The sequence below is a fragment of the Labrus bergylta genome, chromosome 14 (genome assembly GCF_963930695.1).
Source record: "Labrus bergylta chromosome 14, fLabBer1.1, whole genome shotgun sequence".
Lineage (NCBI taxonomy): Eukaryota > Metazoa > Chordata > Actinopteri > Labriformes > Labridae > Labrus > Labrus bergylta.
The window spans coordinates 1,271,230-1,283,611 of NC_089208.1; the positions used below are offsets into that span (position 1 = coordinate 1,271,230).

Below are 12,382 nucleotides of genomic sequence, written 5' to 3' on the forward strand. Positions count from 1 at the left end.
AGTGGAGATGACTGCAGGAGGATTCATCCCAGGCAGACTACAACAGGGTCTGAATACCCGGACCCTCAGGAGAGTCTCAGTGTTAGATTTAAATCATGCTTACAGTCACAAGATCGTGCATTGTTAGGCGTGCAGTGATTTTTATTTTTAAGGAGGACTCTGTAAACCAAGTGCAAGAGATTTCATCTGCATTTAACGTCAACATTTTTTCCAGTTTTGCTTTAGTCGTTTACATCAAACTGTTCAGTTTTGACTGTTTTCTTACTTTTAAAGGTCACATATTTAAAACGCTGACATGTGTCTCTAGTCCGTCTACAAACCCCCCAATGATGAGAAAAGTCCATCCTCTCTGTCTTCTTTCTGCTCCACTTTTCAGAAAATGTGTGCTCAAACAGGCCGTTTGGAGATTTTCCCTTCATGACATCACAAAGGGCAGTAGCCCCTCCCCCAGGTGGGTGACACTCCCACAGCTAGGTGTTTGTTCTGCCCTCTGAGTCTGCCTTCTCACCGTAAACAATAGGACATGGAGAGAGAAAGACCGAGTACATCCAAGCCCTTCCAGAGAGGGGGCGTGGTCAGACACAGCTCATTTACATATTTAAAGGTACAGACACAGAAACAGCCTATTCTGAGCAGGGCTGAAATAGAGGGGTTTATAGACATGATCAAATACAGGATCAGAGTGGATTTAGAACACGAAACTTCACACACATGTTTTGAGGAGCTCTGAGAGGATATGTCACCTTTAAGGACTTCTTTTTTAAAGAGGGGCTTTAAAATGTGTAACAGCTTTATGGTTTGTAGTCAACTCGTCTGTTTGATCGGCCGGATGTAAGACAGGTGAAAATAAAGAAGATCAAAATCGTACTTGTTGGAGAAGACGTCATAAATCCCGACTTTTCCATCGTCTGTTCCAAAAGAGAGAGATCCTTCTTTCTGAGGGTGCCACGCCAGCTGCAGAGAAGAGAAGACGTTTCTTAAAACACTTCATCTCATCTTCTGAGATTCTTCTTCTGCGTCATCAGAGGAATAATAGCTGCTGTTAGAGATCACAACGATCTGACCACAAACTCTCTAAGAGGGACGAAGGGACGCAGATTTACAGATTTATGTCGTCATCGACCTCGACCTCTGACCTTTGAGGGACTCTAGTGAAAACTGTAAGGTTGTTAGATCACAGCTGTAACTCTGTGAGTTTAAAGATGTGTGTGTGATGTCATCAGCAGCTCAGAGGAGGATTTTATTTTAAAACATTTAGATGACATTCAAAAATTCAAACTGGATGAACCTAAAATCCTCTTACCGCTGTCACTTTGGATTTGATGCCCTGCCAGAAGGACCGGGTGTCATACTGGTTCTGGGTGGTCAGCGTGTTCCACACCCGGATCATGTTGTCCCCGACGCCGAGCGCCAGGCACCCCGTGCCCACGGGGGAGAAGGTGAGGGCGTAGACAAAACCGCCCAGGGTGGGCAGAGTCCAGAGACAGTCCAGAGAGGTCAGGTCCCAGCATTTAATCTGGAACAGAAGCAGGACGAGTGAGGGGGTTAACAAGACTCTGCTGCTGCTGATTCCACGCTGATATGACCACGATGAAAGGTGCCTCACCTCGCGGTCCATGGAGGTGCTGACGAGCAGCTCTCTGTCGTCCTGCAGACGCACCGAGCTCATGTTGAACACGATCCGGTTGTGATTCTGACCCTCTGAAGACGTCCCGAACAGAGTCCACCTCTGCTTCCCCGCTCGAGTCAAGTCCCACATCACCAGCTCGCCACTGGACGCACACACACGCACGCGCACACACACACGCACACGCACACGCACACGCACACGCACACACACACCCACACACACACTTCAGTACTTTAACCTTTACAAAGAAATATCTGCTTGTACATTTTGGTTTCTTCTTTTCTTTGAACACAGTTTGTCTTGATTTATTTTATTTTAACGCGTCTGCTTGTAAAGGAAACACTGTGGCTGCTGTGTTTCCACGGCAACGGTGAACACAACGTTTCTGTCATGGCGGCTAACGCGACATGTTACATGTTACAACTCTAAGATGGCGGATTTCTCTGGCTGTTTGAGGTTATGCAAGAACTCAACTAAAAAATATATATAACAGCGGGTTATCCCATTTTTTATTAATTTAGGTAATTTAGTGTAAACATTCCTTAAACCTTTAAAAATATAACTGAATATAAACTCAATCGTTTAGATTTTATAAGAATAACTCTCCATGACCACGTGGTCAGGCCTCTCGTGTACCTGAAGCAGCTGGACACCAGCTGGGCGGCTCGTCCTTTCGGCCAGTGGACGTGGAGCCACAGTCGCTCTTTGACCCCGGGGTCGACGGCCGAGCCTCTTTTCTTCATGAATGGCAGCTTCAGAGTCATCACAGCTGCAGGGGGGGGGGGGGTTACATATTGCTCCTTTAATAGTCGCCTAAGATACTTTGAGAAGGCGTTTTTCAGTTTAATAATTAAAGTAACAGGAAGTCTAAAGTCCGACCTCCTCTGACTCACCTTTTCCCCTCGTCGAGCTCCAGACCCTCACAGTCTGGTCTTTGCTCCCCGAGGCGAGGTAGCACCCTTTCCCGTCTCCCGCAGACACTCCAATGCCGCCGCCGTCACCGTCCTCAGATCGACAGTAGAGGGCGTCCTCGCCAAGTACAGACGACCAGGCGAGCGAGTGGATCTCGTCGTCGTGTCCGCGCAGACGATGCATCACCTCGCCTTTCCTGCTCACGTCGATCAGCACGATCATCCCGTCTTTGTACCTTGGAAAACAAAAAAAAGACGATGACAGATAAATTCATCCTTTCTCTGGAACTGAGACGTTTTGATCTTCTTCCACCGTCGACGACACCAGAAACACGGCTCCACGTTTTAATTCTGAAATTCCTGAAGTGAAATTAAAGATTTCCTCATGAGAGCTCCAGAGATGAGTCTGGATTTAAAGTCTTACTGCAGACAAATATAAAGAAAGAGTGTTCGTAATGATGCCAGTTTGTGTCTGAGTATATTTTTGATCGATTGAGGTTTTTTCAGGCTTCAGAGACAAAAATGACCTACGTACAAACATTAAAGGTGACATATTATTCAAAATGTTCCTCTAACTCTAATATGTGTCTCTAGTCCGTCTACAAACCCCCCAATCATGAGAAAAGTCCATCCTCTCTGTCTTCTGCCTGCTCCACTTTTCAGAAAATGTGTGCTCAAACAGGCTGTTTGGAGATTTTCCCTTCATGACATCACAAAGGGCAGTAGCCCCTCCCCCAGGTGGGTGACACTCCCACAGCTAGGTGTTTGTTCTGCCCTCTGAGTCTGCCTTCTCACCGTAAACAATAGGACATGGAGCGAGAAAGACCGAGTACACCCGAGCCCTTCCAGAGAGGGGGCGTGGTCAGACACAGCTCATTTACATATTTAAAGGTACAGACACAGAAACAGCCTGTTCTGAGCAGGGCTGAAATAGAGGGGTTTATAGACATGATCAAATACAGGATCAGAGTGGATTTAGAACAAGAAACTTCACACACATGTTTTGAGGAGCTCTGAGACTTATTTAAACTGAAGAAGAGGAGGAGAATATGTCACCTTTAAGGACTTCTTCTTTTCTATAGAGGGTCTTTAAAATGTGCAGAAGAGTAACAGCTAAATCCGCCAAGAGTTTCCATAAACTATCTTTATAAAGTTACACAGAGAGGTGAGATTGACTCTGTGTTTGATTAACAGATGACATCATTTATATAATTAATTAACATGGATGCAATTGAAGGAGGTCATTTTAGATTTGAATCTCTGGATGCAGCGGAGCGACTCTGAGCGACCTCTCTGTGACCTCCGTCTTACCCCACAGCCACGCAGCTCCAGGTGTGCGGGGAGCAGCTCAGGCAGAAGATGGTCCGGGGCTCGGGGAAGAAGCTGCTGGTGTCTCCCGTGTTGTACCAGTGACACACCACGATGCCCTTCTCATCACCGGACACCACCAGGTTTTTATCCAGTGGAGACCAGTGCAGCGCTGTGACGGACGTCTGCCACAGGAGGAGAGAATTATTAGACAAATGTCTTACTTTATCCGCTGAACATTTCACCAAATAAGAACACAGTGAATCATTTATTTCATCTTCATTTTTTAACATTTATTCACAGAGATTCAGATCCATTCAATGCCTCAATCTGTCCTCAGTGATGGACATCCCACCGCCTGTCAGTCAGTCTGTGTGTGTGTGTGTGAGGCTTCATTTTTCAGATTAAACAGAAAACAAATGATCCCCTGAAGGCATAATTTCAAGCAAATCGCTGGAGATAAATAAGCAATGCCCTCTGTAACCCTGACAACTGTTTCAAAAAACACCCTCAGGAGATTCTGTGCCGTTTGTCCTCTGCACATCCTGTCCAGCGTGGATGATAAATTCACTCTCTCCGGGACCCCGTTTGTCAGCTGCTCACAGAAATGTGGAGCTGCAGAGTGCGACAGCGCGGTCTGATTTATTCACTTATTGATCTTGCATCCTCACGTCTGAACATCTGAAGACAAAAACGAGCTTCAGCTCCACAAATGAGAGAGCTGCATCCTCATTACCTCTGAAGATGGTGCAGCGCCTACTGCAGCCTGCAGGGGGCACCAGCGTGTTGTAAACCCCTCACTGTTTATATTGCAATGACGCAACAGAAAAGAAGAAATTCAACACTCACCTGATGAGCTGCATCCTCTCTTATGAGCACCTTGTCGTCTGAGTCCCAGAAGCGGACGGAGCCATCGGTGGAGGAGCTGACACAGATGTGACTCTGCCCGACGTGCTGACAGAAAGAAAAGCCCGACACCAAGTCTTTATGACCAACAAGCTCACCTGTGAAACACAAAGCAGAACATCACTGTCCTATCATACAGAAGAGAGAGGAGCAAGACAAGAACCCTCCAAAACTGATGAACAAGCTAGTGATGTTTCTGCTCTACAGAAAATGCAGGACGATGAGTCGGCATATGAGCTGCATAGATGAGTAAATAAAGCTCCAATCAGTGAGCTGTGTAGAGAGTGAGATGATAAAGGTATCTTACTATCTGATCATTAAGGAAACATGCTATGTTGAAGTGCTGGCTTCTCTGACAACAATGCAGCAGCCAGTATGTCCTCCTTCTAACTTTAGATTCTGCTCCTGAATGCTCTGGATTTGTTTGGACCAGAGAAGGTAGGCGGTTTCAAGGTGACCCCCCACACGCCCTTTTTTGGACGCCCCTCAGTTTGTCAGATATGAGAGCAGTTATCAGGTCAACAGGTGTTGCAGCGATGGAAGCGGTCAAGAGAAGTGGTTCAGATAGAAGTGATTGTACCCGACCTAAAAAGCCTCTGCATGTTTCTAATAAGCTCCACGAGCAGAAACGTGCTCAAACTAGGATCAATATTGGAGATGCTTTTGAAAAATGGAGAGAGGTTAGAACACAGAAAGGTTTACAGACCCATGCAGAGCTGGATAAACACTGAAGCTTCAGAGTCCACCACATGGTGACCTGAGTGAGCATGGACTCTAGAGAGGAGGGGGGGAGACAGCTCTCTATGATGTTTAGAATTTAGACTGCAGTACCCATTTTAAACACTAGGGGTCAGAGTTACATACTGCTCCTTTAATAGTCAACTTAGTTATTTTTCACTTGCAAAGATTGCATGTAGTCTCCTCCCAAAACCAGCACGTCACTCCTCTGTTCCTCTCCCTCCACTGGCTCCCAGTTACTGCTCACATCAAATTTAAAACTCTGCTGCTCGCTTACAAAACAGACACAGAAACGTCTCCTCCTTACTTTAACTCTCTGATCCAGGTCTACACTCCCTCCCCCCCACTACGCTCTGCCAATGAAAGGCGTCTGATCCAACCTTCACAACAGGGTCCTAAGTCTCTGACTAGACTCTTCTCCTCTGTTGCCCCCTGGTGGTGGAATGAACTTCCAAACTCCATGTGATCTGCAGAGTCCCTCTGCACCTTTAAGAAAAAGCTAAAGACCCAGCTCTTTCATGAATACCTACTAACTTAATGATGATGGTCTCCATATTATTGATGATGATGATGGTAATGACGATGGTTTTTGTTTGATAACGACGACTTATAAGATGGTTTCTATACTGATTAGAGCTCTCAAGAACTGCCCTCAATGTTGTGCTTTGCCTCTGGTCACTTCCTGTCAGCACCTGTGGTCACTTCCTGTCAGCACCTGTGGTCACTTCCTGTCAGCACCTGTGGTCACTTCCTGTCAGCACCTGTGTGTCCGATCAGACTTAAAGCTGTTTGTTTGAGATCCTTGCTTTTGTTGTTCTAACTCTCTGATGGATAAATTGTAGAATTTTATTAATTGCAGATTATTTTTGAAATTCAAATCTTAAGATTAAAGATTTATTTGACTTTTTTTAATTCTGAATGATGAGTTTATTAACAATATAACATTAAAATAGATCGAAAATGGCGTGCTTGATTCTGGTCCCCCTTCTCTCCTCTTACACCACAACACGAGCTGCAGACCTGATCACCTGCAGACCTGATCACCTTCAGACCTGATCACCTTCAGACCTGATCACCTGTAGACCTGATCACCTTCAGACCTGATCACCTGCACACCTGATCACCTGCAGGCCTGATCACCTGCAGACCTGATCACCTGCAGACCTGATCACCTGCAGACCTGATCACCTACAGACCTGATCACCTGCACACCTGATCACCTACAGACCTGATCACCTGCAGACCTGATCACCTTCAGACCTGATCACCTGCAGACCTGATCACCTTCAGACCTGATCACCTGCAGACCTGATCACCTGCAGACCTGATCACCTGCAGACCTGATCACCTACACACCTGATCACCTGCACACCTGATCACCTACAGACCTGATCACCTGCAGACCTGATCACCTGCACGCCTGATCACCTGCACACCTGCACACCTGTAGACCTGATCACCTTGATGTGGACAGCAGACTCACCTGTGACCCTGCAGGAGGATGCAGACACATCGATCAGATAGATGTTGTTCTTAGCTCCCACTCCCAGTAAACCACTGCTGCTGACGTCACTGCAGCGCGAGCAGTACCAGTTGGGAGACGCGGGAAGTGACCTCTCGTTCATGATCCTTCTCACTGTTTAAATCTTCACTAATTCTCCTTCAAACAGTCTGATGAAGCCAAAACTAACTTCTCACATGGTACCTTCCCTGTCGTAGCAACTACATCCACGGCCGTACGACCAGCATGGTGTCGTAAATATCACCAACGCCGAGTACGGAGTCCTGGTTGGTTCAAACTACCTCGAGTATGCTTAAAAACAAATGCGTTTTTTTTTTAAACTTCACTTTAGGAAACAACATGACAAAATAAAGCAGAATACATTTACCATAATAAAATAAAATATCGTTAATATAAAATCCTTCCAAAATATAAAGTTATTTATTTACGCTTTACGTCATTACAGTAAAGTGAACACTGTACTGTCGCAAAATTACAACATGGCGACTGCAATGACAGGACGCGGTGAGGAAATGAAGAAACAAATCTGATATATTCTCTAACTAAACGTGTTTAAAGACACTGCTTTAACTGGTTTATACTTGTTTTCAGGTGTCGCTTTCATGAGGAACATATCTGAAGGGTTACGTCACAGGTAAGCACGTTTAAACACAGGTGAGACTCTGCAGAAGGACAAACGGCTGCTGACCGGTGTTACGTCGAGATCTGCTCCCACAGCTCTCTGTGTTTCCACTTAAAGAGACAGGAGCGTTTTTAAATACTGCACAAAGCAGCACGGTAACACGATTCGTCATAACACCTGTCAGTCTTATTAAAGGAAGAAAGTGTGAATCATAAAGTGTGTCCTGTGTAAATGTGTCTCTGAGTCCTGACTGTCTACAGTGAGGGAGAAGCTCGAGTCCCGCTGGCTGTGTTGTTGTCAGAGCCGTGTTTACATGGACGGGACGGCCGGCTCCTCCCCTTGTGTATAAAAGCTGTTTTAGTCAAGAACTAGAGAGAAGAAGAAGAACATACTCACTGATTATTTGGATGTTAGTAAGAGTTTTTAGATCGCGCTCATTCTGTGTCAGTTTACATGAAATGTGAAGCTACGAGCTAACTAAAGAGCGCTAACATTAGCATGCTAACACAACAATGTGAAGCTACGAGCTAACTACAGAGCGGAGGAGGCGTGGCCTAACAGCAGTTTGTTTTGTTTTCATGCTGGAGCTCAAGGTGGCGACATCTACTGTACAGAACAGTCACACTTTCTTCATTTAACTTCTAAACCTATTTCTTGACCTCAGTTGTGTCAGTCCGAGCTGAGAGAGAGAAATATAAACAAAATGATCATTTTCATTTCTGCCTCCAGGTTCCTGCTTCTCGGTCCCCAGCGGATCTCATGTCTACACACGAGCGCTTCACTGGACTTCAGAAGCTGGGACCGGAGGAACCTGACCGTGTATCCTCCTCAGCTGCCGGATGAACCGCGCAGACCAGCAGTGAGTCTGAATGATGGTCACGTTAAGTGTGGCGTGTTGTGACGTCCCGGTCACATGCTTAAAAGTAAAAAATTATATTATATTGTCCAGACGGCGCGTAGCCTCGACGTCGACCTTAAAATGTGTTCAGTGTTTCCGTCCCAGAATCTGAGTCAGTATACTGCAGCATCAGAACAAGAATAACTGACAAGACCTTCACAGCTGACATCCTGACAGCGAGTGGGCAGAAACAAACAGCTGTTCTTAAAGGGACACTTCACCCATCTGCATTAATCTTTGTATCATTAGAAACCTGGTAGGATTTTTGAATGGTCGTGCATCCCGCCCTCATTTTCCCCTGAGACGTTAAATCTTTGTATTTCTGAGTCTGTAAAGGAGCTTCCAGTGACGCAAAATGATGATTTTTGCGTCACTGGAAGCTGTTGCTGTTAGCGGGGTGAAACTACAACGCTAGTTCCTCATATTTTCGACCACTGAAGCTACAGACCAATCACAGATCAGTGGGTGGGAACTCACTCCCAGAATCGAAACTTAACGTCCGCCATATAGCTTGGAAGAGCGTTCTGATTCTGATTCTGAACTAGAGGACCTTAGTGGGAGTGGCCTGCGGTGCTGTGCATTCTGGGATTTGGTGTCTTTCATTTACATGAGCCAAGAAGGCACCAACTTTACCGTCTGCAGGTACGCAGCGACCTTAACCAGAACTCACCTCAACCTTTCTCTCTCTCTCTCTTCAGGAGATCTTCCACAGCAGGCGGCAGATTAAATACAGTAAAGACAAGATGTGGTACCTGGCTAAGATGGTACAACAACAGCGATCAGTAAACCTTTCTGTTTGACTTTGTTACTCCTGCTCCACTCGCCGTGTGAAGCGCCGGAGCAACTTGTAACGCTGCTGATTCAGCTCACTGTTTATTCTCCTTCACAGATCCGAGGGATGAGCATCGACCAGGCCATCGCACAGCTGGAGTTCAACGACAAGAAGGGAGCCAAAATCATGAAAGAGGTGTGTGTGCGTGCGTGCGTGCGTGCGTGCGTGCGTGCGTGCGTGCGTGCGTGCGTGCGTGCGTGCGTGCGTGCGTGCGTGCGTGCGTGCGTGCGTGCGTGCGTGCGTGCGTGCGTGCGTGCGTGCGTGCGTGCGTGCGTGCGTGCGTGCGTGCGTGCGTGCGTGCGTGCGTGCGTGCGTGCGTGCGTGCGTGCGTGTGTGTTCACAACGCCCCGTTACAGCCTTTGTCTCAATGTCACTTCCTGTGTGTTTGCTCGCTCAGGTTCTTCTGGAAGCTCAGGAGATGGCGGTGAAAAATCACAACGTAGAGTACAAATCCAACCTGTATGTGGGTAAGTGTCTCAGCGCGGACGGGCTGCCACCACATGTTGAACGTTTGGGACGTCGGAGTGTGAGCATGTCTTATTTTAAATCTGTGTTAGTGTCGAGTATCACACGAGTGCAGAGTCAGTCGTTTATTTGCAGACGCTGTTACAGATAAGCCGGCGCAGTCTTTGTTTTTTTAGACCAGTTTCCATTAAAGGGAACTTCAAGTGAAACGAGTTAAACTCTACCTTATCTCCTAATCCCTCCTCTCTCCTCCTCTCTTTAATCCCTCCTCTCCTATCCTCTCTCCTATCCTCTTTCCTCCCCTCTTTCATCCCTCCTCTCTCCTCTCCTCTCTCCTCCCCTCTTTCATCCCTCCTCTCTCCTCTCCTCTCCTCTCTCCTCCCCTCTTTCATCCCTCCTCCTCTCCTCTCTCCTCCTCTCCTCTTCTCCTCCCCTCTTTCACCCCTCCTCTCTCCTCTCTCCTCTTCTCCTCCCTCCTCCTCTCCTCTCTCCTCCTCTCCTCTTCTCCTCCCCTCTTTCACCCCTCCTCTCTCCTCCCTCCTCCTCTCCTCTTCTCCTCCCCTCTCTCCTCCCTCCTCCTCTCCTCTCCTCCAGCTGAGTCGAACTCCGGCAAAGGGAAGTACCTGAAGCGGGTACGTTACCATGGTCGCGGCATGTACGGCATCATGGACAAAGTTTACTGTCACTACTTTGTAAAACTGGTGGAGGGCTCGCCGCCGCAAACGGAGGAGAGGACGAGCTTCGACCAGGCCAAAGAGTACGTCCAGAGCCTGAAGAACAGAACCATACGACACAGCCTGTAGATCATCTGACAGGAGAACACTTCACCTGTTCTTATACCGTGTGTCATTTCATATTTTGTAAATAAATAAAGGAGCCTGAGAGGAATGAGTCCTCGTAGTTTTCCTCATTTATCTGCTCAGGAAGTGACCTGTTACCTCTCAAGGTAACACATCGACTCTCCTACAGACTTACTGCAGCCCCCTTTGTTTGTACCCAGCATGGCTGATCACTTATATAACAAAAAGATCCCTCCTTTTTATAAACAAATGTTGACACACAAGCAGAAACATTTCTGCAGACATTCTCAGCATCATGTTTTTCAAAATACTGCACACACTTCTCTACATGTAGAAACATCATTATACACCTGTAACCAATTAGATTGCAGATAAATCAGAGCTTGGAACACAGGAGTCAGGTTTGCTCTTTGGTGTGAACAAAAAATAATTTGAGGGTGTGTGGCCAAATTAGAGGTTTGTCCAACTAATCCTCAAATGTGATTATTTTACTGTTCCTGACCGAGTCAGAGCCTCGCTAATGCCTGTGTGAATGTCGATGGTAAATGGTTTTGAGCTTGTATATTTATTTTCTCGTCTTCTGACTACTCAAAGCGTTTTCACACCTACGCATTCACACACTGATGGTAGAGGCTGCTGAGTAAAGAGTCCATCAGTATTTACTCATCCATTCATACACATTTATGCACCGCTGATGAAGCAGCAGGAGCAACTTGGGGTTAAGAGTCTTGCCCGGGGACACATCGGACATGTGGCTGCAGGAGCTGGGGATTGAACCCTCGACCCGACATGGGTGCACCTGCAGTAGCAGCTTGTCAAAACGAGATTCTGCATCTGACGTGTGATTTTATGTGTTCAGTGTTTAAAGTCATGGCGTGTGTAGTTCTGATAAACAGATTTTGATACGATACAGAGGGGAGAAGGGGGAACTGTAGACAATTGGCTTATATAAAGTAACTGCAGAAACAAGTAAATAAGGGAATTAATTACAACATCGACAAGTGCAGACAATGAATGCTAAGTTTGCTCCACTGCCAAAATTGATTTAGAGATGAAGAGAGAAGCAGCTGCAGTCTTCAAGTAGCCAGTCGAGGATTATGCATATTTCTTTAATTAACATGAAGAGCTTTTTAAAAAGTATCTGTGAAGGATTGTGTCTTTCACTTGAGTCTCTGAGTCTACTTTTAGCAGCTTGTTGAATAGTGCCGGGCTCAAACTGACCCTTAAAACTGTACTGAACACCTCTAACCTCGCTGCAACATCGAGCCACCGTGCACCTTGTGTGTTTCTGTGCCACACAGCCACACCAAAACAGAGCCTGGAGTGCGTGTCTGTCACTCTGTCGCAGCCTCACCGTGATGGCTCTGCTAGTTGTGTTAGTGTGACAGCAGCTACCACAACTCCTCCCCTAAGTACAAAGCTGTCAGCTTCACTGTTCTTCATTCCTTCACTCCGACCACAGCTCGGAGCGAGAGCGGCCCACAGTCATCCTCAGAGCTGCTTCAGTGCCTTTTAAAAAAAAAAAACACAGCAAATGTTAAGCTGGAGGTGAGTGGCATCGCTGGAAGTTCACAGGCTGCCGAAAAGAGCGAGAACTTTATGAGCTTAAAGTGAGGTTTCATGGGGACTTTCAGACTCCTTGTAAACACAATTTTTTGTTGTTTTAAACATTTGGGGCGGCAGTAGGGACCTGGGTTGGGAATTGGAGGGTCGCTGGTTCAAGTCCCGGCACGGACCAAGTCCGGAAATT

At 46.6% G+C, this 12,382-nt stretch overlaps 2 protein-coding genes across 2 annotated transcripts in view; one reads left to right on the top strand and one right to left on the bottom strand.

The window, feature by feature from the left end:
* The window catches only part of gemin5 (gem (nuclear organelle) associated protein 5), a 16,851-nt gene extending 9,608 nt beyond the window's left edge, over window positions 1–7,243 (bottom strand). Inside the window, exons 1-8 of the mRNA XM_065962972.1 lie at window positions 6,977–7,243; window positions 4,699–4,853; window positions 3,853–4,034; window positions 2,524–2,777; window positions 2,267–2,399; window positions 1,607–1,772; window positions 1,304–1,516; window positions 869–954 (exon numbers count right to left, since the gene is read on the bottom strand). Coding sequence (XP_065819044.1) covers window positions 869–954; window positions 1,304–1,516; window positions 1,607–1,772; window positions 2,267–2,399; window positions 2,524–2,777; window positions 3,853–4,034; window positions 4,699–4,853; window positions 6,977–7,118 — 1,331 coding nt within the window. The 5' untranslated portion in view covers window positions 7,119–7,243. The remainder of the gene's footprint in view (window positions 1–868; window positions 955–1,303; window positions 1,517–1,606; window positions 1,773–2,266; window positions 2,400–2,523; window positions 2,778–3,852; window positions 4,035–4,698; window positions 4,854–6,976) is intronic.
* Window positions 7,244–7,440: 197 nt separating this feature from the next.
* Window positions 7,441–10,720, top strand: mrpl22 (mitochondrial ribosomal protein L22). Its single transcript, XM_020650557.3, has 7 exons — window positions 7,441–7,519; window positions 7,607–7,649; window positions 8,367–8,496; window positions 9,234–9,299; window positions 9,425–9,502; window positions 9,765–9,834; window positions 10,427–10,720. The coding sequence occupies exons 1-7, from the start codon at window positions 7,495–7,497 to the stop codon at window positions 10,633–10,635; spliced, it is 621 nt and encodes a 206-aa protein (XP_020506213.2). The 5' UTR covers window positions 7,441–7,494; the 3' UTR covers window positions 10,636–10,720.
* The last annotated feature ends 1,662 nt before the right edge of the window (window positions 10,721–12,382 follow it).